This window comes from Macrobrachium nipponense, chromosome 17, assembly GCF_015104395.2.
Source record: "Macrobrachium nipponense isolate FS-2020 chromosome 17, ASM1510439v2, whole genome shotgun sequence".
In the NCBI taxonomy this organism is placed as follows: Eukaryota; Metazoa; Arthropoda; class Malacostraca; order Decapoda; family Palaemonidae; genus Macrobrachium; species Macrobrachium nipponense.
Genome location: NC_087210.1, coordinates 88,144,151 through 88,172,135, shown reverse-complemented (window position 1 = coordinate 88,172,135; position 27,985 = coordinate 88,144,151). Strand labels below are relative to the sequence as shown.

The window sequence follows — 27,985 nt, the reverse complement described above, 5'->3', positions numbered from 1 at the left end:
GACTTCTTTGGCGGCCTAAGTCTCTTCCTGCCCTCGTACAGAACCCACTGCGCCTCGGACCAATTCATACATGTCATACATGGCTCGTTGCGGGAGCATTCTCGCCCCCGACAACGAGTACAAACCTCATGTGGATCCACATCCACGAATGATCTAAATCCGCCGCATCTACGCCCCTCCAGCCCGGGACACACTCTACGGGCGACTGGGGGGCGCGGCGAAATATCCATTTCTTGATCACTCATATTGCAATGACAAAAGAAATGTAAAAGTACTTACAATCATATACTCTCAATTACACTAGGAAAAGAGGGCTGATACTCAAAGCAAACGACAAGGCGGGCAGAGCGATGACGAACACGTCCTATCCTCACACGGCCGAAAGCAAAGTGACTTGTTTACGCGCAGACGATCGGACAAGCAGTTAACTACCGTTCTCCCCTTGTTCGAAGCTTACGACCGTTCCAGCTGCCGCTAGCTACTTCCTATTGTTAAAGGACCGATGGTTTGTATTACGTATCGGAACAAACTTCTCTTCTAAGTCGCAATCCGTAGATAAACTAGGATATGCGCCTACCCCTCGGACAATTTAACTGCTTAGTAGAATCATGTCGCGAGGTTAATATACGTAGTATATTTGTAGGATTCTGAACAACGATCTCCATCCTAAATTCTTTCCTTCAAGAAAACAAAATAAGGATTGGAGATCGACCACCTTCGATCTCTATCAAAAGAGAGAGAGTGAAGGAGAAGTCTTCCTCGAAGGAAAGCTTCAATGGTGAACAGAATACTAAGACGATAGTTCAAGCCAAACTGGATATTCCCGTCCGATCTTCTCTATTCCAGGTTGGTCGCCTACTGTGAGATAGTTTCTTTCAGCAGCAGTCTTCTTCCCAATGCTAGAAATTCCAGGAATTCGAGCATAGGCGAGGTTCCCGATTATCGTGTAACATATCGGGGATTCTCGTCTCGCTCACTTTGGACCGTGGTCTCGCCTAAGTGTTTGGAGATCGTAAAAAAACTCGAACACTCTGAATGCGCTAGAAATTCCGTAGAATTCTAAGCAGTCTGCGAAACCCCCACCGAATTCGTCAAACGATATCAGCTGGTGGTCCTCTCGATTCCCGTAGAAATCGAGAATGGGGCAGGATCCCTCCTCAACGACCGGGGCTTACGTCAGGTAGGACCCGAAGGTCCCCCCGGTAGCGGAGTCCCGAACGTGGGATCCTACAGAGAAATCTCTGTAGGATCCCTCCCCTTTCCCTTGTAGCCGCAAGGAGAGAGGGAATGGAAGAGGAATTGGATACTCGCTCGCCTTCCCAGTGGAACTAGCAGTTGGAGAAGAGTCTGGGAAAACGTATCGTCAGGAGAAAACGTTTTCCCGCGGAGGGTTACGAACTCTCACTGTAGGTAAGGGTCTGCCGCCACTGTGACGTCGTCTGGGTGGGGCTGATCGACACCTGACAGGAGAGAGCCGATACCGTCCTCCGACTCATTCCAGTCCTCGTCGAGGTCGAAACCTCTCAGGAGGACGAAGGAGTATTTAAATACGGTGTCGAAAGACACGTAGAAACGCCGCTGTCCGCAGTAGAGGAGGTGGAAGTAGCTTGATCGACCGGCCAGAACTGAGAGAGCCTTCTTGTCCGGAGACGAGAGACTCTGGTTCGAGACATAATCGGCAAGCTCCGATCGCGGCAGACCCACCGTCGGTTTGGGTTCCCTCTCGGGCCCCAAAACGACTCGAGCAGAGACGTGGGCTCTGCTGGTGGGAGCGGCAATCCTTCCGCAAGGTCATTATGCTGACGAATCAGCTTAATGACTTCTGCAAATTCTCTGTATCTCGGGAGTAACCGCGTCTTGCGGAGTAGGACCGTCCAGTCCCTCCGCAAGAACAGATCCCGAGATACTCCTCCTTCAGAAGGAGGAACAGCGGCAGACCCTAGACGGTCGCCTCCAGCTACTTGCGCGTATGTCCTGGGTCGGTCCTAGAACCGTGCCTGGTCCATACGGCGTCATAGCGGGATCGCGAGCGGCGCACCTCTCGCGATCACTCATAGGTACCTCGCTCCTCCTGGTGTAGCCGAGGAGGTTGAAGGTACAGGAGAGGCAGACCTGACGCTCCCCACTAGCTCGCTGGCAGGACCAGCGTGCTTGGAGGGCTGCTGCTGATCGTCAACCCGCGGTGGCGATCGAGCAAGCAGGCTAGCCTTGCCGCTCGCCTGGGGCGAGAGGCTCGGCTGAGAACATCGACGCTGATCTCTAGCGTCAGGCGAGCTGTTGCTGGTTACCGTCTCCGCCCGGTCCCGATGGGAGCGGCGTCAGGTTACCTGCTAGGCTCGCTGTCGCGGTGAGGACCGGCGAGCGTCCTCGGCGCGTCGAGCCGCTGGTACCAGCCGTGGCTGGTACCGACGGCGCGGGACCCCTTCCTCGCCTCAACCCGTGGCTGGTCAGCGACCGTCACGTCAACCCGAGCAGCCAGCTGGTCGCTGCGAGAGCGTCCACTGCCTGGCGAGAGTCGTCTGCACGACTCTCGCCAGTCTTCTGCTCCGCGCTTCGGTCTTGACGACAAAGCGAGCTCGGGTGTCAAGACTTTTGCTGGACGGTCTCCCGCGGGAGACCGTCCACTCGGTACTTCTCGTTAACGAGAAGCCGAGCGGATCCTGGTTTAGCGGCAGAACCGCTAGAACCAGGCGAGGAAGTGCCAGCCGAAGCTGGTACTCCTCTGGTCCCCGTCTTCTTCTCCTTGGTAGAAGAGAGACGGGCCGTTCCCGAGGGAGCAGGAGGACCAGCAGAAGAGCTCCCCGAATCGCCAGAGCGAGACGGGCCCTTAGAAGGTCCCGAAGGAACCTTCTTAGGGGGGAAAAAAAAAACCCGGGTTACCAGCTGGTCGCTGCAAGAGCGGCCGCTGGCCTGGCGAGAGTCACCTGAGCGGGCTCTCACCAGCCTTCTGCTCCGTGCCGCGTCTTGGCGCCGAGTGAACTCTGGCGCCGAAACTTGGCTGCACGGTCTCCGAGGGAGAACGTACACTCGGGATCTCTCGCGAACGAGAGACCGAGCTGGAACCTGGCGTAGCGGCATCGCCGCTAGCACAGGCGAGGAAGTACCAGAGCTAACCGATACTCCTCTGGTCCCCGTCTACCTTTTCCTTACTTGGAAGGGGAGACGGGCCCCGCTCCCGAAGGAGCAGGAGGACCAGCAGAAGGACCCCCGCGTCCCACCGGGGTGGGACGGGCCCTTAGAAGTTCCCGAAGGAGACTTCTTATGGGGGGAAGGCAGCCTTCTTCTTCTTCGGCTTATGGGCCTTAGAAGTCGAAGGGGAAGAGGCAGCAGCAGACGATGAAGACGAAGATGACAGCTTCCTCTTCTTCCTCTTCCTCGTCAGCTCACGCAGGACGTCAGTCGTCAGGTCCTCCATCCAGGCCGGAGCCGGGGCTATTGCCGAAGCAACACGGCCCAGACTGCACCTGTCCGGAAGGGACCTTGGGACTGGGGAAGACACACCGTGGGCAGGACCAGCATGGACAGGTTCAGGAACCAGGAGCGACAGGAACAGCAACCAGCTCAGGAGCGGCATGGAACAGCGTGGCAGCGGTAGACCCAGAAGGGACAGCCAAGCCAACAGCAGGAATCACATCAGCGGCAGGTACGGCAGGCCCAGCGATCGCCTCGTAGAATCATCGGCAGCCAGCGGAACCTGGGTACTGGCGGCCGGTCCAGGGGCGAGCTGCTGGAACAGCGGAAGTCTGGGGCAGGCAACACGAAGAAAACAGGAGCCGGCGGCAACCCCCCCTCGGTACGGCGGCGGCCCTAGTAGCGGCAGACGGCGTCACCGACACAGCATGGGGAGTGTAGACCAGGAGGGGGGGGAGCAGCATAAGCGGCCATGGTAGTAGTGGAGACCGCCCCAGACCTCGCTAGACGCTGCAGCAGCCCGTGGATGCTAGGCACACCCTGCCGCCAGCGGTGGTCCATACCTGTCCAAGGTCGTCTCCCACGGATGTAGCACCTGCGGTAGCATAGATAGATTAGTAAAGGGGTTCCCTCACGCACGGGGGGAAGACATGCCCCACCCAGAACGCAAGGAAGACCCCAATACAAAAATACAACGAAGAAGCTGAGCGGGGGCAGGAGGAAGACGAAGAATCGGATACCAAGGGAGTCGCGGAGAGCTTTCCGACGACTTCCTGGCAGACCTTCGCTTCCCCTACCCCTGCACAGTAGTGAAAAGTAATATGAAAATGAAAGTCAGAATACTGCCCTTGCGATTCACTTCATACGAACTAAAAGAACTAAAAGGGAAAAAGATCAATTCCCGGGTAAGAACGGAAACTTGATCCAAATAATATGATGCTATCATAAAATATATGAAAATGAAACAGAATACTGCACTTGCGATTTCACTTTCACAGAAAATAATCGTAAGGATCAATCCCTAAGGGAAGTAAAGCGAAATTGATCCAAATTAAATTATGCAAATAAATAATGAAAATGAAAAGAATACTGTATTGCAAATCCACTTTCATTGCATTTTATCATACAAAATAAAAGGCTCGTGCCGAGCGCAATCACGCTCATCGGTAACGAACGCACAGGGCAAAAAATAATAATGAAAAAAAGTACTTACATTTTCAATTACACACTTTCACCCAAAATACATGACTCGGCGCGAGCGCGCCCGCCTCTGGCACCGAGACATAATTCAAGGTTCAATTTATGAAAAGAGAGGAAATCGCCGCATCTACGGCGATAGCTCCATGTTGGTTCATAATTAAGTAATGAAAATGAAAACAGTGTACTTACAGTTTCATTTTCAATGTCAAACAAACCATTAGTAGAAAACACAATATAAACAAAGCATACGACGATGAAGCGGGCAGAGAGCGATGACGAACACGTCCTTCACACCCGCGGCCGAAAGCAGTTAACTACCGTTCTCCCCTTGTTCGAAGCTTACGACTGTTCCAGCTGCCGCTAGCTACTTCCTATTGTTAAAGGACCGATGGTTTGTATTACGTATCGGAACAAATAAGCCTTCCTTGACCTGAGCGACTCTCTCTTCTTGCACGAACTCTAGAAGAAGGAGAAACTGACAGGGCGGAGCGTCTACCTGAGGCAGGAATCCGATCTGGGGAAATATCTTCGTAATCCATTGAGCGCCTATCCGACGATTGGCGCCTCGACACCTCCGAGAGAGAGCCATGGGAGTGGTGCCCCTCTCGTGAAATCCTACGATGTGTAGAAGCATCCTCAAAAGAAGGAGATCGCTGATTACAAGGAGAGCGATCTTCCGACGAAAAGCGCCTCGATCTCTTGATAGGGAGAGACAAATCCTTCCTTCTACGCGATCCCGATGCCAGGGAGTCCGCCAAGGCTGAGATCTGAGCTTGTAGGCCCGCTAGCGCTCGAGTAGGTGAGTCAACAGGATCTTCTTCCGAAGCAAGCTCAGAGCGAGGAGCGGGAGAAGAAGGGCGATCACAGGATCTCCTAGGCTTCTTTGCTTGCAAGGAAGCTACTTCAGAAAAGTCTTCTGGGCTGGACGCTAAAGTACTGAAGGGAGCCTCCGAAGCCCTCTTCAACGGGCGCGACGCCTCCTTAGAGTTCCAACCACGCTTCGGCGAAGGAGAAGACGACGACGAAAAACACTGGCGAAGAATATCCTTCTTCTTATGATCCAAGGCAGCCTGGGAGCGAACTTCAGGATCTGCCGAGGGGACGCCTGACCGGTGGGGGCTCTCCCTAGCCCTCCTGCGGCTTTCGACTTTCCTCCTCCACTGGAATTCTGGGGAGTCTGGAAGAGGTCTAGGCTGGATGGCACTAAGGAGCCGGTCAGACGCACCTCCACATCACTGGGTACACTGCACTTATCATCACTGACACTCTTACCTTGATCAGTTCGAAGAGTCTTGTCTTCCTTAGAACACAAGGAAGCCTTTGAGGCCGCCGCCTCCGAAGACGAATCTACGGCTTCGGCGCGGGGAGCAGGAGCGGAGACCTGGGAGGAAGGTTCTAAAACTACATTAATGTTCGTTTCGTTCTCACTCACTCTCGACCTGCTCGAACTCCTGGAAGAAGCCTTACGCACCCTATCTCTTTCAAGTTTCCTAATATAAGAAGAAAGAGCCTTATATTCATCTTCGTTCAAAACCTCACATTCTTGACACTGGTTACTAAATGAACATTCATTCCCCCTACATTTAACACAGATAGTGTGAGGGTCACCACCGCAGCTTTCGGTAACCTCACCTTACATCCATCAGTCACACATACTCTAAACAAAACCGGAGTTTTGGAAACAGAATCAAAATCAGAGATTCTACAGGAAAATCCAGCGCAAAGTCAATAACGGTCCACAATCCGCGTATGCCAAGCCAAAATAGAGCGAATACGTCACCAAAAAGTTCCAAATCAATCTCCAGACAAGCGAGAAATGAAGAATCTATCGGAAGGAAACGACAACAGTTGTTATCGCTTCAAGCGACAGAGAAAATCTGACTGGAGAGATAGATTGGTTCATACACCCGCCACCCAGCGGTGGGTAAGGTAGACCACCTGACCTATCTGTTGCGTGTGCCGCGAGATTTGAAATTCTGTCGGAATGTCGGAGACTATAGCTAAGTATATATCTGGCAGGGAAGCTCATGTACAAAATTCAACATTCTAGCTTGAAAACTAGTGAAGCTATGCATCTTTGAACAAAAAAAAAATGATATTGTTATGATACAATAAAGTTTTATGCATACTTACCTGGCAGGTATATATATAGCTGTATATTCTGAAGTCCGACAGAATTTAAAAAACTTCCGACACACGCAGTGGTCGGCCAGGTGGTTAGTAGCCATTCCGCCGCTGGGAGGCGGGTATCAGGAACCATTCCATTTTCTATTCATAATTTTTATTCCACTGTCCCCTGAGGGGAGGTGGGTGGGTACTTGAATATATATATATCTGCCAGTTAAGTATGAACAAACTTTATTGTATCATAAACAATATCATTTTGCTCATGAACTTACCTGTCAGATATATATATATAGTTGAACCCCACCGTTGGAGGTGGGAGGGACAGAATAGAAGGATTTTGGGACACAAATGCATGCAGATGATTTACATCTTGGTTCCACCTGTTAGCATAGCCGACTTCGTGATTACTGTCACCCAAGTCTGCTTCTGCTTTACTAGAGTTGCCAGCGAGGTAGAGACCTATAAAGCTGGTGCACTCCAGATGATCTGTCAACGGGGGTGGCGTGACCACAATGTGACTAGACCATATTGACCATACCATGAGGGCTAAGAAGTAAAATAAATATATATATATAATTATATATATCACCACCTGACCAACCTAGCCAAAGTTAATGTGTGTTAACTAAGCTTCAGAGTTAAGAAGTCGCCGTTGTCAGCGACTCCACAACTAAATTAAGAGCTCTCCTAACCATTTTCTACAGGATAGGATGAGTAGTACTTTCTTGCCCCCAAGATTGTGTTCCTGCAGACAACGTATGGCCGGCCCTAGCGAGCAGCAGATCTCATTATGCCATCTTCACATCTCGCATGGGAGTGTGAAGTGAACCCAGAGTTGCTCGCTAAAACACATGGTACTCAGGATGTTGCTGAGTGCCATTGCTCTGTTGAAATGCTCCGAGGCCGCGCCCTCACCTCGTGAGCATTCAGATAAAAAGCTTTCAAATCTTTGTGCAACACAATGAAGGGGCATTTTTTGAAAGAACTCCTTAACCCTAAAAAACCAGGGTGTACTTCGATATGGGCAAGTCTGGTCTTTTTCGGAACACTGCAGATTGCCCGACTGACTTCGACTTTCTTGATTTTAAGTAGATAAAACTTGAGAGACCTGACAGGGCACAGGACTCTCTCTGGGTCCTGCCCACTAACTTGTGCCCATCCTTGCTTCCAAGATCCTGGCCCAAGGACAAAAAGGGTTTCCATTCTTAGGCCATAACGAAACGGCTTAGAGAGCACACCTCCTTGTGTTCTCTAAAGCCAAAACTTGTGGACGATGGCTTCAAATCTCACTAACCCTCTTTGTCGTATCTAGGGTGGTTAGAAGAAGGCCTTCCTGATCACATACAAGAAGTTAACAGGCAGGAGAGGTTCGAATGGCTTTTGACATCAAGAACTTCAGACTACGTCTAAGTTCCATATTGAAAGCTTCGATCCGGAAATGCACAGTCTGTACTAAAGTCAGTGAACGACCAGTTTGACCAGTCAGACGAATCAAGGACAGCAAGGCTGTACCTGAAGACCAAAAGGCACTATTCTTTGCTGAAGGATGAGTGTCTGGACTGCCTGGGCGATTCAATCTAAGCAAACCTTGGGGTGTATCAACGCAACCCAACGTCGTCCGCAATCGACTTCGTCAATAAGAAACTCAGGGCTACTATATGTCGCCTGATCTCGCACGAGTGTCTGACTCCGAGAAAAACAGGCGAGGCAAAAAAGTAGATGGTGAGCTAGAATCGAGATTCCACAGACCTCAATGATCGTGAAGGTCTTTGTTGTTTGACAGATGCAAATCTGTCAAACAACATTCTCTGTTGTCTGTTCGCACTGGCAGAATTTTCAAAACTCTGCGGCAACCGCTAGACCACTGGTAGTTCAGGTGATCTCCCCCACGTTCCCGTGGCGCTGGTACTTGGAACTATTCCCGTTTTCATCAGATTTTCTCTGAACTGTCTCCTGAAGGGAGGAGGGTGGGAATTTAATTATATATACCTGCCAGTAAGTATGCATAAAACTTTATTGTATCATAACAATATCATTTTTATGCATGACACTTACCTGGCAGGTATATATATAGCTGATTGACACATTTGGAGGTGGGTCACAGACAGCAACATCGTCATAATTCAAAAATTAACTAATTTTTAAAATTATTTATTAAGTTCCTTACCTGCTAAGGTAGCTGACTTCGTAGGTCCTGCCTCTTAGCCTGCTAAACCTTAGTAGCTCTCAACTAGGATGTGACTGTTTGTTGAGAAAGCTAATAACAAGGGTCTGACAACTGGACGGGACCAATTTGTTGACAGGAAACCCTAGCCCTCTCTTACCAGGGGCATTCATGCTAGGATAAGTTAGACCACCTGAACCACACACAAAGCTAACGTAACACATTACACTTCACATACTGAAGAGGAAATAACCCTCTCAGACAACCATAAAAAGAACACCACTTAATTAAAATACCTAGCATGTTAGTAATCTATCGTTGCTGCCGTCGATCGAGACGATTCGTACGGACTTTTGCAATCCTGTAACGAACCTCTAGATGATCGTTACATTCTACGCCTGTTGTTATAATAGGCTCTTTCTCGTAAACTCGAGCAGGGACCGAGAGAAGATACTTCTAAGATATGAGAGAGCTGTGGAATATCAGAGTTGATGTGGACCACTGGTTGTTCCAAAAACTCGTTTCGAGGACTGGAGGGACGACCGAATTGCATTTACTTCTTTCAGATTAAGATCCAGGACATCTGAAACACTATCCAGATGTCCGGCACCTTCTTTCTATCATGACGCACTGAGAGATGTTCAGAATAATTCCTAGATCTTGAATAATATTTCAGTTTCCCGGTAGGTGAAAAACTGTGGTCTGAATTGCAGTCTATTCGGGGGAAACAAACTTCTTCAGGAAGGAAATGGTCCCCAGCAAGCTCATCCCATTCCCTCCCCAGAGTATGCTTACTTCCCTATAAGGCTGCGCTTTGCCTAAGCAGGAGAGCATATATAAGTGCAATGTTGCGGTAGACTCGTAGTTCTATACCGTGCGGTAAACGAGCACCGAAAGGATTAAGAGATAACTTTGTTGAACATAGTTAAGGCAAAACTAATGCAACGTTTTATTCATTCACATAAGAAATCCCCTCAATCTTAGGCTAAAGTCCGTGATTGTAGGACAGAGATACAGTTAGTCAGTCAATCCCGCAGGAGAGACGTAACCGCCAGCACAGAGATACGGTTAGTCAGTCAATCCCGCAGGAGAGAGAGACGTAACCTACAGCACATGACAGCGCACGATCTGTTACTGGCTCGGTTGGAACTTGGACAGTCAGACACAGCAGCAGCCAGCATCTTACGAACGTCGTATCTTAACTTTATGTCTGGGTTGCCAGCTACCCTATTCTACGAAGAAATAGGTCCGTTATTTTTGAACAAAAAGAGACTCTCAAGCTGGTATAATTTAAGCGAAAAACAGAAAACGCTAAATATATAGATGCGTTTGTGTCGTCAGAAACACTACCATACAACGTAAAAGATAAATCGGAAACTCCTGGAAGGCTGCAGGGAGTGACGATTAAATGTCCTTAAAATAGTAGACAATAGACCTCTCGGTTGCCATCGAAGAGGTAACTACAGCAAGCGTGTATGACTGAACCAACCAGTAGTAAAATAACGCAAGGCAAAAAATTTGATTATATCACAATAAAGTTTGTTCATACTTACCTGGCAGACATATATATAGCTGAATTCGGAAATACAGCTACATACATATCTGACAGGCAAGTTTCATGAACAAAACTTAGAGAATCGAAGCAGACAGCTCAAGCTTCTTAAGATACTGGACATAAGCGTTCATTGACGTAGTCTACAAGTCTATTTCTTGTACAAGTCTGCGAATGAGGAAGGAGAGCTCTTCCGAACCTTGTCCTTATTCGCTTACGCAATATCAAGTTAATGAGATGTTTGTCAATGAGAACTAACCCATTAACGGTACAGAGAGATATATTGTCAATGAGGGGAGACCCACTTACTTGACAAAACGATAGTATATTGTCAATGGGGGAAAGTCACTGAATTGACAAAACGTAATCCAGGAAGTCGAGCCTTTTATTTTTTCGATTCCTCTCAAAACAAGGAAGGGACAAGAATCCTGTTAAGAGACTGGGCTTACGGTAGGTTTTAGAACGACGATGCTCAATCGGCATGGAAGTCTTGACTAGAAACTAACAAAAAAATCTATCATCTGAAAAACCCTTTCAGATGGTCTAAAAGCTTTAAATTTATGGCAGTATGGCAAAGGAAGTCCTGTCTTGCGCTTTCCTGAAGAGCGTCCTTTTGACGAGTGCCTTTGCAAGAATCCTACTGAACGTTGCCGAAAATCCTGACGTTCAGGACGTCGAGCCTTTACATAAACCCGTAACTGTCTTATCTCAAAGTCTTGACTGAGGTAGAGAAAACGAGATCTTCCCTTGAGCTTTCCTTAACTCCATCCACCTTTGCGACAAAAGCAATATAATATTGACAGAGACCTCTTGAATTCACGAAACCCGAGGTCTTGCTGGGTTTCGAAGACGAAGTTCTGTTCACTTTCTTGAGGCTCAAATCTTAAACAAGAGCTTGAAGAGTTCAACAGAAAACGTTCTGGTGCGCGCTCGGTGCCACTGGCGAGGACGCTCGGCGTCCTGGTGCGTGCTTGGCGTCCACTGGCGAGGACGCTCGGCGGTCCTGGTGCGCGCTCGGCGGCCACTGGCGAGACGCTCCCGGCGTCCACTGGTGAGTGCGTCCATCCGAGCGTCCTGTTCAAGCCGATCGTCCAAATAAGCGTGCAGAAAAGCGTCACGCTCCTGACAGGCGTCAAAACAAGCAGAGAAACTGCCTTCTTTTTCCTATTTCTTGGTGGAAAGAAGTACACGTGATCAGGCAACTTTCGCCTTCTTACTTCTCACTGAAACGCATAACGAGGGAGAAGGGACGTGAAGCGTCCTCTTCTATAAAGCTTCTTAGAGGGCGCGGAGTCCTTCCGAGAGCTAACCAACCCTTGTGCGGGGAGGACGCCTCGGAGGACGAGAAGCAATCCTTCAGGATTCGTGCATGTGCACGCACTTTGGCAGTCTGGGGATTTTCATCAGAAAACTGCCGAAGGCACGCCAGATCGGTGGGGTTCCCTGTAACCCTCCTTCGGCTTTCGACATGCCCTCTCCCTTGGTTCTGGGAGTTCGACATAGGTCTAGACCTAGAGGCGTTATAAGGCCGATCTGACGCACCCTCCACTACACGAGGGGCACTGTCACTGCACTTAGCCACTTCACTATTGCTCTCTAAAGCAAAACACTTTCGATTCTAAGTTACGAATCGAAATAGTATAAGAGAAAGGGCAATAACCTCTACAGACACTGTTTTAGGGCCCGAAGGCAACATTACAGGGTTAGGCGTAACAAAAACAGAAGTAGAACTCTTCCCAACAATGAAGGAGAGCGATCACCTCTCGCAGACATAGTCATAACCCGTAGGCCATACTACAGCGTTAGGCAAAATAAAGTCTACCGGAAGGTTAGCAGTATCACTACCTGACTTTCGTAATTGATTATTGCGTACATACTAAACAAACTTTTTCCTTACGGAATTAGACACGTTTACTGATTAATTGCGTACATACGAATCATACTTTTCCTTACGGAAATAGACATGTTTACTGATTAATTGCGAACCCCCAAGTGCGGAACTACCGAAGCTTTCGGTAGCCACACCCTATCTTTGCAGACACAACACCCTCTGAAACTAGCCTAACTAGATTCAGATATCTTATGCAAAAATGAATCAAATTCAAATCAATTTAAGATAGTGAATGCCTAGCCACAAATCCAAGTAAATAAATTAAAAGACAATTAGGATACTTAGCGGCAAATGAAGTTTCCAAAATCCTAAGCCGGAGGTACTGAAAACAGGTGTTTTCAGTACCGGCGACAGAAAATTTATGAATAGAAAATGGGGAATGGTTGCCTGATACCCGCCTCCAGCGGCGGGAAGGGGGGGAAAATGGCGACTAAACCACCTGGCCGACCACTGCGTGTGTCGGAAGTTTTTTAAATTCTGTCGGACTTCAGAAAATACAGCTATATATATACCTGCCAGGTAAGTGTCATGCATAAAAAAGTATAACACTTTTATTGTTAACACTTGTCAATACGACTTCCCACAAATGTAATCGTTCATACGGGCAATAATAAAACAGGCAAAAGAACTATCACTTATATATAAAAATCCATCAGGGTCATCAGCATGGCTAAGCACAGAAAAATAGACACTGATGTAGTAAGAAATGGGCTCCTTATATATACAACCAAGAACACTCACAATGGAAAGTGACTTGAGCTCCTTCAAAAATTGCTCTTATCAAATGAACACTCACAATGTGAATGACAATACACAAGCCAAATAAAAGGTCTGGGCACAGTTAGAACTCATAATAATGCAGAAACATGGGCGCAGGTCAAATTTACAAAAGGAGAATGTAACACTGGGGCTACATTATTATAGACACATAACACTCATTGAAATAAATTTAAATCAGCAATGTAAACTTTGAATACTAGTATGTACTGTTAGGCGAATATTTTCCACACAATGATAATTACAAAATAAAATAATCCAACATAAACTTCAAAAACTTGAGTCAGGATGAAAAAATGGTGAAGACAAAACTAAACGAATTATTTTCTCATCAGTAAGTCTTCCTTGGTTGCTACTTAACTAGCTTAGGCACATATTTAAAACTAAGCTGCTCCAAACTTATCATGGGATGAAATATTATAAACTAGTTGGTACTTACCAGATGCTGTACTACTGGTCTCTAAAAGGTTGTTCATACTCTGCCTAGAATGCGTTTCTTCAGCTAAAAGTCTGTCTTTGACACTGCTTCCAATAGCTTCAATACTTGTGATACTGCCATCACCTTCTGAAAATGGTAGCACAACATCAGAAAAACATACTGGGGGTGGGTACAGAATAATAATAATCATCAGCATCACTATCACCTCCAATGTTTTCCTGCAATTGGTATTCCAAAACTCTCCACTTATCCCCCGCCTCCCTTCTCACAGATCTCACCCAAACAGGTGCTCACAAGGGGCCAGCTGACACTATTATGTACATACAGTATACTATTTTTGCACGAACTCTATGAAGTGCATGACAATCTATCTCCAACTTCCTTTCATCATTACTGCATCTCATCTGCATATGGAATTTCTATAATTTCCCCTTCAGGTGTTATTTCTGACTATCTAGCTATAATAATAATAAAAAACCCTAGAGTTTCTAAGTTGAAGGGGATAATGCAACCTCATGTTTGGGCAGCCTGGAGAACTAGGGCACAGACCAGATTATAAAGTAAAATGCTGAATGCTTTACGGTCTTCGGCAACAGCAATCCCAGCAGCATATGCTTCATCATGGTCTTCTTCACAAAATCTAATGTCTGGCACATTCCCTTTATATATACAATTCAAGGTAATAAGGAATCATGCTGTTCATTAATAACCAGAATTTCTTGAGAATGTACTCATATGAGTAGCTCTTGCCGAAGTCAAGTCAAATAAAAGCCTTGCTGTAGAGGACAAAACCATCCTGGTCAAAAATTCGAATCCAACAAGGGTGTTTGGTTGCCTTACAGTGCTTACTCAAATCACCCAGTTATCTCAATCAGTCTGCAGAGAGGAATAGACTTCAAACATTTTTTATCGAACCAGTACTCGGTTAAATACATCTTCATGTAATTCCCAACATCAAGACTGGCATTCAATATCAAAATTAGAAGAAGGATCTCAAACCCTGATGGTTGACTCAACTAAATGATAGGTCTAGGATATTTCATCAAATCTACACGATTCAATTCCTGTTCCATAAGTGAAGTTTTGTCTTTTCATGGGTTAAAGACTCAATTTACAACACTGGAAATAAACCTCTTCAGTTCAGCAATGAGCCTCTTCTCTTGGCAGCTGAGAGAAAACCAATACAGCAGACATACTTGGATGACTACTATTTGTTGATATTCTTCTTTTGAGTAGTCTGGAATGGGAGCTTTATCACCTACAGGCAAGGCAGTCATAAAATGATGAGTTTTCAACATTTGTTCTTTAATTATCCCTAAAGTTTCTTACAAATTAAAGTAACTATTATACTGACCTACAGATGGAGGTAGGAAAAGTGTAACTAACTGACATAACTGATAAGAAAAAAAACTTTGTAATCAGCTATTCAAAAATACTTGTTGACCCTATGAGACATTAACAACCAGTTTTATGAACATATTAGGTATTTTACCTGGTTGCAGAAGGTTGTCAATGCTTGGAGCATTCTTATCCAAATCTGTTGTTGAAGCAGTATGCTGGCTTTGAGAGGGTGTCATGGCTGGGGTGACATTTGGAGTTAGCACCGTTGGCACCAGTGAAGTGTCCTGCAGTAAACATTCAGCAGATCCTCCATTACCTACTACATCTTCACAATTTGAAACAGTACTTTCACTTTCCTGAAAATTTCACAGAAGTAATGAGTGGTCTTAACTGAAGAATCTTATCTTGCATGCAAAATTGTAATTATTAAATCAGAGCCTGACACAGTAAGCTCCAGATTGATTAGCAGTTATAATTCATCCACAGCCTCCCTGATAACCTTCAATCACAGATTACCATGAAAAACCTCCTTGTTCCGACACGGCATACAAACCTTCGGTCCTTTTACAATAGGAAGATACTAGCGGCAGCTGGATAGGTCGTAAGCTTTCGAACAAGGGGTTCGGTAGTTAACTGTTGTCCGACTGGCGCGCGCGCGCGACTGGGAGGTAAACAAATCACTTTTGCTTTCGGCCTCCACAGTGGGATGGACGTGTGTGTTCGCTCTCTGCCCGGCTGCTCGTCCGGTTTGCTTTCTTGTTTGTTTGTAATTGTGTATGAAAGATTGTAAGTACAGTATTCTCTCTTTTCATATTAATTACGCTGAATTCATTAATGATGGAATCTCGCGCCTCGCTACCCCAAGGAGACTTTGCCCTGGGCTACCGAAGGGTGCAAAACATTGTGGGGAAATTCAGATCTTTGTCCCCGAGATAGACCCTCATGTTTGTGTGCTCGGTGCCGGGGGCGCGAATGTACACCCGGGCGAGCCCCGTGATGTTTGTTTATGAACTGGTCGGTAGGCGCAGTGGACATTGTATGAGGGCAGGAAGAAGCGAAGGCCTGCAAAGGAGTCGTCGGAAAGCTCTCCCGCGACTCCTTTGGTGACGGACACTTCGTCTTCTTTCCTGCCGACCCCGCTCAACTTCCACGTCTCGCGCCTTCCCCTTCGGGGCGGTTGTCTAGGTCCTTCTCCTCTCCCCGATGTGTCGAGTGTGGAGGAGGGCGCTAGATACCCCGACGTAGAGTTGTACTCTGGGTCCTCTATCCGCTCGTCTTCGCGCGAGTCGGGTAGAGGATCCTCCTAATCACCCGACTTTTTGCCTCCTCAGGTGCGGTTGCCGTGAAGGATGACCTCGGACAGGTGTGGGCGTCGTTGGGACTGCAGGGCGTGCCGAGTGTCCAGGGGCTGCTCTATCATCTCGCTGGCTCCGTGGCGTTTACGCACGCTACGGTCACAACCACCACCACGACCCTGACAACACCTGGCTACGCGTCTCCTCCTCACCTGGTGTACACCCAGCACGCGGTCTCTGTGACACCCACACACGGTGCAGGGGCCAGTCGCCTGTAACTCGGGGGAGTGTGATGCCGCCACCTGGGTTTTGCTGTGTTGCCACGACCGGACTTCATGTGCCCGAAAGAGCTCGCCCCTCGGACCTCCCACCGGTTGCCGATGATGTCTGTGCCGCTGGTTTAGGACCATCTGTACCGTCCACACAGCCTGCCGTACCTGCCGTGACCACCGCTGCTGTTCCTGTTCCTGTGCTCCTGCCGTCTCGACTGCCGTCCTGTGATGCTCGCACCTGCTGATGTTGTCCCTGTTCCTGGCGCCGCTGCTCCCGATGCTGGTCTGTTCGGACAGGTACGTCCGGGCCCTGTTGCTTCGGCAACAGCAGCCCCGCTCCGTCCTGGATGACAGATCTGACGTCGGTCCTGAGGAGGTTGACGAAGAAGAAGAAGAAGAGGAGGAAGGTGTCGTCGTCGTCTTCATCGTCTTCTTCGTCGTCGTCGTCGTCTGCCGCCTCTTCCCTTCTTCTTCTAAGGCTCCCCCGCCTCCTAAGAAGAAGAAGGTCGCCTCCCCCCCCCTAAGAAGTCTCCTTCGGGAGCTTCTAAGGCCCGTCTCGCTCTGGTTGAGACGGGGTTCTTCCGCTGGTCGCCCTTGCTCCTTCTGGGAGCAGGACCGTCTCTTCTCCCGCAAGGAAGAAGACTACGGGGGCCAGAGGGGTGCCGGCTAACACCGGCACTTCCTCACCTGCTGTTAGTGGTTCGGCCACGGCAGCAGGATCCGTCTCGGGCCGCTCGTCGCGGAGAGGTACCGAGTGTTACGGTCGCCTACCAGCGACCGTGCAGCCAGGAACCAGACCTCTGAGTCCGCTCAGCGTCAGGTTCACGGCACGGAGCGGAAGACTGGTGACAGCCGCTCACGCGACTCTCACCAGACCAGCTCTCGCTCTCACGGCGAGCGGCTGGCTACCCGGGCGGACGTGACGGTCCACGACGGCCACGGGCTGAGGCTGGGAAGAGGTCCCCCCGTTCGCCGGCACCAGCCACGGCTGGTACCAGCGAACTGACGCACCGTGAGGATATGCACCGGTCTCACCGTGACAGTGGAGCTCGCCGGTCCCCTGACCGTCGCTCTCACAGAGAGCGATCGGGTACGGCGACCAGCACCAGCTCCTCTGACACACGAGACCGGGGCGCTGTATTCGGTCCCCAGGTCCCCCCCCAGTCGGTCCAGCCGTTCTCCACAGCGAGACGGCTCGACTAGGTCTGCAGCTCGATCGCCACCGCGGGGTGGCGCGATCGCCTGCAGTCTCCAAGCCCGCTGGTTCTGCCAGTGAGCGTGGAGAGAGCGTCAGGTCTGCCTCTCCCATACCTTCAACCTCCTCGGGTTACACCGGGAGGGGCGAGGTATTGAGGAGTGATCGTGAGGGGTGCGCCCCTCAGGATCCCGCCACGTCGTCGTACGTACCCAGGCTCGGTTCTCGGACCAGCCAGGTCGTAGCACAGGTGGTGGAGGTGGAGACCCAGAGGGGGCTGTCGCTGCTCCTCTCCTTGAGGGAGGAGGGTCTCGGGAGGTACTCCTGTTCGAGGGACTGGACGGTCCGACTCCACAGGATGCTATCACCCAGAGATCCAGAGGAACTTTGCCGAGGTTATTGCGCTGATTCGTCAGCACAACGACCTCGGGGAAGGATCGCGCTCCCACCATCCGAGCCCACGTCCCGGCTCGAGTCGTTCTGGGGCCCGAAGAGGGAACCCAGACCGACGGTGGGTTTGCCGCGTTCCGAGCTTGCGGACTCAGTTGCTAGACCAGGTTGAATCGCTTGTCTCCGGACAAGACGGTTCGCTCAAGTCTGGCAGGTCGAGCAAGCTGCTTCCACCTCCTCTGCTACGACAGCGGCGGTTTTACGTGCCATCTGAAGACCCGATGCCGCCCAAACAGGTGAACCCGGAGTTAGCTAGGCTGACGCCTGGGTGTTGTCTCTGCAACAGCTCCTGTCCGAGAACCTGTGGTTCTCGCAGCAAGAGGCACTCGGACCTGGAATCTACCGCCATGGCAGCTTTCCAGGCCGTCTCCTGGGCTAGATCTGTGGTCCCTCACAGTTATCTAAGGTCGCAGCCAACTCCGGGGGAATTTCTACGAAGAGGACTCGGCCTTCAGGAGACTTTGCCAGTCTGGGGGAAGAGCCATATCCTTCCTTGCCCACCAGACGGTGAAACCTGTGGGCCAACCTGGTTCTCCGACGAAGGGACGCTGTCCTTACTCGGGTTTCCAGGGCGGCCGGGGCGTGAGGCGGCGTTGGGGCTTCGAAACGGACCTCTACGGAGTTCCACGTCTCTCTTCCAGGAGAGATGGTGGACGCTGCGGTGGACAGACGGCGCACTGAAGACAGTGACCGTCTGGTTCACCAGGCAGTCTCGAAAAGGCTTTGGTGGGCAGCCTCGGACTGCGGCCAAAAGTCTAAGAGCTCGGCTAGCGCTTCCTCGGCTGCTAAGACGGTTGCTGCGTCGAAGCCCCCGAGGAATGACTCTGTCTTCTTCAACTTCTGGCAAGGGGGGCCGTAACCAGCCTCCTCCCCAGCCCTCCTCATCCCGTGGAGGCTCTGGGAAGAAGTCGAAGAAAGGGGCGGGAAACGCTAGGGACGGCGTTCCCCCTCACCCTGCTGCCGGAAGTGGGGGGGTGCCTGGCCAGCCATTGGGCAACTTGGCAGCGCTACGGCGCCGAGACCTGGATTGTAGATGTCCTTCGGGAGGGATATCTATTACCCTTCGAATCTCGGCCACCCCTCACCTCCAACCCGGTCCAACAGCAGTCGTACGTCCCCGGGTCACCGAAGGACGTAGCACTCAGACAGGAGATCAAGACCATGCTGAGCAAGAGAGCTGTAGAGATCGTCACGGATCAGTCACCGGGCTTTTACAGTCGACTCTTCCTGGTGGAAAAGTCTACGGAGGCTGGCGCCCGGTGATAGATATCTCTCCCCTGAAACCGGTTTGTTCGCCAGACCCGGTTCACGATGGAGACGGCACGCTCAGTGCTCGACTCCATCAGGGAGAACGATTTCATGCTTTCAGTGGACTTGAGGGATGCGTATTCCAAATACCCATTCATCAGTCCTCCAGAAAAGTACCTCCGCTTTCATCCTCGACGGGACGGTGTGTACCAGTTCAGGGCACTGTGCTTGTCGGTCTCTCAACCGCCCCACAGGTGTTTCCACGCGAGTGTTCACTCTGGTGTCTGCTTTGGGCCCATTCGCACGGGATACGTCTGATGAGGTTATCTCGACGATTGGTTAGTCCTGGCGAGCTCCCGCTCGCAGTTGCTCAGGACAGGGATCGGCTGCTCGAGTTCTGTCGCGATCTGGGGATCGTTGTGAACTTCGAGAAGTCCGATCTCGAGGCCCAAGCAGAGGATGAAGTACCTGGGTATGCTGATCGACACGGTAGCAGAGGGCGAGTCTTCCCCGCGGACTCGCGGATCAGCAGATTCAGAGAGGCCAGCCAACCAGTTCCTGTCCGTCGGCAGGAACAGGTAGCTCAGCGGTGGCAAGTCGTGATCGGACACCTGTCGTCACTCGAGAAGTTAGTCCCTCACGGGCGTCTTCACCTGCGGTCTCTTCAATGGAGACTAAAGGAGAGTTGGTCACAGGCGACGGATCCCCCCAAGCTTTCCAGTGTCACTGACACAGGAGGTGAGGCAGGACCTAGCCGGTGGGGCTCGACGACAGGAACCTCTTAAGAGGAGTGCCTCTGCGCACTCCCCCCACGGACATGCAGCTGTTCTCAGACGCATCGACCGAGGGATGGGGCGCACACCTGGAGGAGTTGCTGACTTCAGGAGTGTGGGACGAGAACGACAAGCACCTTCACATCAATGTACTGGCAAACTCAAGGCAGCGTTCCTCGCTCTCCAAGAGTTTCAGGACCGCTTGATGGGACACTCAGTGGTGTTGATGTGCGACAACACCACGGTGGTGGCTTACGTCAACAAACAGGGGGGCCTAGTGTCTCTCCCGTTGTACCAGTTGACACGGCAGGTGCACGAGTGGGCTCAGGCACACTCAATAGAGCTGTCGGCACGCTACATTCCAGGGAAGAGGAATGTAGTAGCAGACCACGCTCAGCCGTCGGGATCAGGTGATAGGGACCGAATGGTCTCTACACCAGGACGTGGCGGAAAGGCTCTTCGGGACCCTGTGGGGGCGACCAGTCGTGGATCTGTTCGCCACCCGGCACAACAGGAAGCTCCAGGTGTTCTTCTCGGCCGTGCCGGACCCATGGGCAGCTGCAGAGGACGCTCTTCAACACCCGTGGGACAACCTCTTCGTCTATGCCTTTCCCCCGTTCAGCCTGATTCGCAAGGTGATCAGTCGAGCGCTGGTCACCCCGAATCTCAGGATGATCCTGGTGGCTCCCAAATGGCCACAGGCCATTTGGTATCCGGACCTGCTGGCTCTTCTCGCAGGAGAACCGAGAGAGATTCCCCCTTGGCACAACCTTCGCCCAGCCACACGTCGAGCGGTACCACCGAGCAGTCCAGTCCCTACGTCTTCACGGCTGGCTGTTATCCACCATCTCTTGCGAACGAGAGGCTTTTCTCGTAGCGCAGCAACAGAGATGGCTGGAAACGTCCGTCAGTCCTCTGCAGCTGTGTACCAGGGGAAGTGGGGCCGTCTTCTGTGGTTGGTGTCGTAGACGGGGTCTATCTCCTCTCAGAGCCACTCTTCAGCAGGTAGCGGATTTCCTCGTTTTTCTTCGCCGAGAGAAGCTCCTATCAGTCCCCACAGTGAAAGGATACAGAGCGCCTTGGCGCTCGTCCTGAAACTGAGGGGGTTGGACATCTCGAACTCGTTCGAGATCTCCTTGCTGATGAGGAGCTTCGAGAGGTCTTGCCCACCCAGGGAACTCAGGACCCCCTGCGTGGGACGTGACTCTCGTCCTTAGGAGTCTGACTCGAACCACCGTTCGAGCCACTCCGAGAGTCGTCAGACAGGGATCTGACCCTCAAGACCCTCTTCTTGCTGGCCCTGGCATCGGCGAAGAGAGTAGGGGAACTTCATGGTCTTTCCTATGATGTACGACACTCCAGGGGATGGGGATCCGTGACGCTCGATTTCGTCCCGAACTTCGTTGCGAAGACTCAGAAAAACCGTCAGTCCCTGATGACAGGTTCGAGTCATTCACGATTCCCTCCCTATTGGACTTCACCGATAATGATGCGGATGAGATGCTGCTTTGTCCTGTGAGGGCGCTACGGCGCTATCTGAAGAGAACTCGTCACCTCAGGCTGAGTGTCGACGCCTCTTCGTTAGCACGGGGTCACCAACCAAGAAAGAAGTATCCAAGAACACTCTTTCATTCTGGCTGCGTGAGGTCATCAGGAGGGCGTATGAGGCTGATGGTAGTGACGACATCCGTACGTCCCGTCCGAGAGCTCACGAAGTCAGAAGTATTGGCCCCTCGTTGGCGTTTCGCAAGAACTTCTCCGTGGCGCAGGTCCTGAAGGCAGGGGTCTGGTCTAACCAGACTACCTTTACGTCCATTCTACCTTCGGGATATTGCCCACAGGTCCTTGGATACGTTTTCCTTGGGACCCGTGGTGGCTGCTCAACAAGTTGTGTAGCTAACCCAGACCCTCGCAGGCTGAACAGCATCGAGTCCTGGTGTGACTGTGTGGATGGATGTGTGAGTGAGTGAGTGACTGGCTCTCTCTTCCCATCTTTTCCTTCCCTCTACCTGTGGGCAGAGGGCCATGGTCGTCACTACGCTGGATGAGGACGAGATGCAGGTGAGCTATATGACAGAGCCCCATCCTATCCCTTTCACTAGGGATAGGAGCAGAATATCCACCACTTCCTTCTACAAGGGGGGGAAGTGGATGCCTACAAGAGTCAAACCCATGACTTTATATTTGCTCCTGTACAGGAACAAGTTCTTGCATTGCTGGTACTAAGAGATGCGCATGCCCCTCTCTTAGTACTCGGTCCAGAGGTCTGACCATTGATCCTGCGGTGCACACCCGATCAATCGGACAGAGGCTTGGATCCCTCCCTCGCTCTTACGACCAGGGAAGCTTCCAAGGTAGGGCGAACACCAGTCTGTTCACAAAAGACTCAGATTCCACCCACAAGAAGTGAGTCTTCCTATTGTAAAAGGACCGAAGGTTTGTATGCCGTGTCGGAACAAATGACAATTTGTCCAAAATTGCATTTTTCCTAACTATACAAACCTGAGGTCCTTTTACATATGCCCCACCTCATGCCACCCCTCACTCTGCAGTTTTTGCTTGGGCCAAAGCAAAAGTGATTTGTTTACCTCCCAGTCGCGCGCCTTGCAGCGCGCCGTCGGACAAGCAGTTAACTACCGAACCCCTTGTTCGAAAGCTTACGACCTATCCAGCTGCCGCTAGTATCTTCCTATTGTAAAAGGACCTCAGGTTTGTATAGTTAGGAAAAATGCAATTTTGGACAAATTGTCATTTTAATAAAAATTTAATACAGTTTAGCTCCTGCCTGTACTGCACACACATAGATGCATATAGTGCAAATAGTGCATTCCTAAAATCATACACGAGTTTGCAAATAAAATTGACAAAAAACGAGAACACAATTTCTCTCATTGTTGGTCAAGTCTATTTTCATTCAACACTACAAGAGATTTGTGCCTTGTTTAACCTGGAAATGTGTCCTAACCCAACAAAAACTGTTCAAGCGGCTGACAAGACAGCAACCAAATCAGTAGATACTCCTGTAATCATTGGCTGATGGCACCCTAAGCATCTTTATCGGATATCATGGAGCGTGGTGGAGCGTGGCAGACATGGGACCATTTACAGGTAATAATAGGCCAACACTAATACTACCTTACTTTTGGAGATGCAAACCTTGACCTCATGAATCTTCAAGCAGTGGACATAAAAAATAACAATTTGTCGAAAATTGTATTTTTCCTAACTATACAAACCTGAGGTCCTTTACAATAGGAATGCAACTTGCGGTAGTTGGAACCGGTCGTAAGCTTCGAACAAGGGAGTTCGGTAGTTAACTGCTTGTCCAACAGTTCTCGTACCGCGTGACTGGGAGGTGAAGTTCCACTTTGCTTTAGGCCCAGGAAAAAACAGAGTGAGGGGTGGCATGAGGTGGGACTATGTGTAAAGGACCTCAGGTTTGTATAGTTAGGAAAAATGAAGTTTTATTGTAAAAACTAATATTGTAATACCTACCTGAACACCTGAATAAGCCCTGGTCACTTACCAGCCCGAACCATCATTTATTAAAAATTTACCAAATCTTTGGTTAAAATAAACGATCAGTGTTGCCAATCTCCTGGCAGACACCCTCGTTACCTAGTTACCAGCCCACCGCTGGTAGCCCTGCCTCACGGGCCGGTCACACCTGCCCTCTCACGTCAATCATAACTCAATAACTCTGTATGAGAGGGGAGGAGGGTGGGAATCATTCAGGTGTTCAGGTAGGTATTACAATATTAGTTTTACAATAAAAACTTCATATTGCAATACACCCCCTGAACACCTGAATAAGCCCGCATTAAACAACATTAATTTGGTTTTGGTGGGTGGGGGAATCAAATTCTATACCCGGCCCTCCACTGTACCAGTTGTCAGTCAATATAATTGAGTACGCGGGTCAGTCTCAAGTTCATTTGTCACTCGTCCAAACTAATCTCCCATGTGTGGCCTTCTAGGCCTCCCATATGTGGAGGGAAAAACTCCCTGCACCTCTACCCTAAGGTCAAAACTCATTGAGTGCAGGAGGGATACAAACCTGTTTCCTCTCAGCTGGCTATGTGCCTCACCTGAGTAGAGGAAAAACTGAAGACCTCCATGTGGCTCTCGGCCTCTCATGTATGGAGGGAAACCTGAGGCCCTCCAATGTGGCTCTCGGCCTCTCATGTATGGAGGGAATCTGAAGACCTCCCATGTGGCCTTAGGCCTCTCATGTACGGAGGAGACAACCATGTCCATCGGTGCGTCTGCGACGGTGTCGTCGATCGTAGTGATGTACCTGCCTGTCTGTACTCTGCCTGGTTGGCACTTGGAAGAATACCCTCAGATAGACCCAGACATGTTCTTTCCTATCTGTCCTAATACTTAAAATCCTCTCGTGATATATCATATCATGAATACCTTATACATATTCCTAATATTCGCTCCCTACTCTAATACTAACTCAGACAGAAAGATTTTTGGGTTTAAAAATAGAATTTAGGCCAAAGGCCGAGTATTGGGACCTATGAGGTCAGTCAGCGCTGAAGGGAAATTGACAAAGTTTGAAAAGGTGTGACAGGAAGAAAAACCTCTGTTGCACAATGAGTCCAGTGTTAGGAGAGCGTGGAAAATAGGATGAGAGAATATGAAATCAGAAAAGTAAGAGAGAGAGAGATAGATAGAGAGAGAGAGAGAGAGAGAGAGAGAGAGAGAGAGAGAGAGAGAGAGAGAGAGAAATACAATCGTCTAAGATAAAGAGAGAATATAAAATCAGGGAAGTGAGAGAGAGAGAGAGAGAGAGAGAGAGAGAGAGAGAGAGAGAGAGAGAGAGAGAGAGAGAGAGATTACAATCGTCTAACATCTCCACCTCCGTAAATTGCACCCTCTTCTAAGTTAAAAGGGTATTATCTTAACGATAATATACTCGTATAACTCCGTACAGCTATGAACAACCGAACGAGAACTTGTTGTTAATGCGATCGACTCCTATAACAACATCACTTTATTGTACTGACCAGCGTATGACAGTAATCGAATCCGATAGCAACATCCTTTATTGTATTCATCCGCGTGCGACGGTAATTACTGTATTCATGTTATAAATGCAGCTGAAGCTAATAAGGCAAAATTACGTGCATCAGCAACCTGGACAGAAGTCCCGTGGTAAGAGAAACTAATAGCATGAAAGAGCTCATTACTGTTGTTTTTTTTTTTTTTTTATAAAGACAAAGGATTAATAAAGTATATAAAGTGTAAGGTTCGTAATACCTATGAAAACGAGTGAAAAAACGAACGGAATCCTAAATTTAACGCCATCTAACCCGATGAAAAAACTAGCTTCCAATGAGACGTATCAGTCAAATTTTGGACTTAAATTACATCGTAAGACGAACAGTATGACTTCGTTCCATAAGTTAAGTATCCAGATATTCATTAATATGCTAACTAGGGACAAAAACATTAGCCGAGACCAAGTGATATGGTTGAATCTGGAGCCAAGGAAAAAAAAAAAACAAAACAAAAAACAGACTAGCCGGCATCCTTGTCTGTCTAAGCCACACCTCCTTACAATAGTGCTGTTTGACGACAAGCTAGTGTAATTGTAATTTAATTGAAAAGTAATAAAATAATATTTAAAGGTAATTAAATTAACTTTATTAGGCCTAATATTAATTTCAGTTGTCATTGTAATTTGATAATACGACTGGTAATAATTTGTAACTGTAAATTGACATAAGCGCAATGTAATTACTGACGGCAATAGTCGGTTAAACGTATGAAGACGTCATACATACGAATTCCTTATATCTGCCATCTGATTATATGCCCCAATATAGATACCTCATTGACTATGTTAAATGTCAACATAGTTGAACACACGTCTCCTTCAAGACGTTTGTACAAACTTGGCATAAGTGAGTGTGTTGTTACGTTAGTCATTTTAGGCAATCAGGAGAGAATGAGATGGATACGGCGACGCAAACCCGTATTCGTCATCCGCTGATTCCAGCGTGAATGACTGCCGAGTTAAGTGTTTATACTACGCTAATATGATGATACATATAATACAATTATAATGCTTTAGTCGGACAGAATCCGATCTAAATTCTGTTCGATTACATTCATATTAATTATCCTCCGATTGGATTCTCGTTCGTTTTCAATTACACCTGTACTGAATTATCAGAAGTCAGAATGCCTTGAGCCTACAGCGTTAGCCAATATAAAAATAACTATCGATATGTTGTACTGCGAATACTTTAGGCTAGGCTACTGAATATGCATACGATATATCATCGTGAACACTAGGCTAACTGTAGTTAATTTTATTAGATTTCTCTCCATACTGAATATCGTAAGTCAATATGCATTGAACGGAGAATTAGTTGATATTAACAATTATCGTATCGTATAAGTAGAGGAAAGTAACCTTAAAGACGAAGGAGCATATCTGAAAAACCAACCATGGCCTAAAAGCTTCTGATGCAAGGAACTCGAAGCAGGAAAAAGCCTAAAGATGCTCTAAGGACACTGTGCCTCTATAAACTACTACTTTTAATAGAAAACCGACCCGAAGAAGCCTGCACTTCTCTTTCTAAACTAAACACTATGTAGCCTATTATCCCTACTCGTCTATATCTGACCTAAGTTTTTATCATCCTGAGAACTTACACATCGAGGGAAGGGGAATCTGCTGCCAACACTGCCTGCTCCGCGCCAGGGGGACGGCGGATCCTGCCCTGTGGGCTTGCGGATCCCCATAACCCCAGCAGCGGTTAGGGCTGGTTCTGGAACAGGCAGGGGAGCTGGAAAAGAACGATTAGTAATTTCAGTATCCCTATTGCTCGATCTATCCTCACTTAATCTTGACATAAAATCGGTAACAGAGATGTCATACTCGATGTCAGCCTACTCTCAAGTCTAAGTCTTAAAGAGCACTGTCTCTAAGTCTTTATCTTGATCTACGTTAGTCTCTTCCTGCCTACACTTACTTCTTAATACGAGACCTTTCCTATGTTTGAGATACCCTAACATCTGGTCCAAAGACCACTCCTGACATTCCAAACATCTGGTCTTTACATTATATTGAACAGGCCTACAATTTACGCATAAGGAATGACTATCGTGTCATAGGGTACTCATCCTTTTCTTGCATTGTTGGCAAAGACGATACGTTGTTGAACTTCCGCTCGTCGTTTTCTGTGATGTCGTGGCCGAGAATGCAGTAGCCGTTGTCGTAGCTTGTGTTGTTTCTTCCTTGCAGAATCAATGTCTAATGACAAGGTATTAAGAGCAATCCAACAGTAATCCAAAGGGATGCGTAATTCGTCACCAAATTCAATCAAATCAAAGGTGCAAATGAAGGCCGGGCAAGACCAAAAAGGAGTTCGCTGTGGATACATCTGTACTCCACCGCGAACGATAAGTGATTGACGTGAGAGGGCAGGTGTGACCGGCCCGTGAGGCAGGGCTATCAGCGGTGGGCTGGTAACTAGGTAACGAGGGTGTTTGCCAGGAGATTGGCAACACTGATCGTTTATTTTAACCAAAGATTTGGTAAATTTTTAATAAATGATGGTTCGGGCTGGTAAGTGACCAGGGCTTGTTCAGGTGTTCAGGGGGTGTATTGCAATACTAAGTTTTCTATCATGATCCATAAGCATATTACTAAGTGAGCCTCTGGTGGATGTTCAACAAACACACATTGACAATATCTAGCTTTCTGCAGGCTTTCCAGCCAAAATCACATCTTCTGGTTTGCAATTCAGCTTACTATGGAGCTATGTAGAGCATCTAATAAATGGCTATTTAATTCATTCAAAGCAATACCTTTCATTTTATAACTTTTA

General features: G+C 48.7%; 1 protein-coding gene across 1 annotated transcript in view; it reads right to left on the bottom strand.

Annotated features, from left to right (window-relative positions):
- LOC135196447 (transmembrane protein 169-like) overlaps positions 1–15,325 on the bottom strand; it is a 50,768-nt gene extending 35,443 nt beyond the window's left edge. Inside the window, exons 1-2 of the mRNA XM_064223285.1 lie at positions 15,054–15,325; positions 13,562–13,687 (exon numbers count right to left, since the gene is read on the bottom strand). Coding sequence (XP_064079355.1) covers positions 13,562–13,687; positions 15,054–15,138 — 211 coding nt within the window. The 5' untranslated portion in view covers positions 15,139–15,325. The remainder of the gene's footprint in view (positions 1–13,561; positions 13,688–15,053) is intronic.
- Between the last annotated feature and the right edge of the window lie 12,660 nt (positions 15,326–27,985).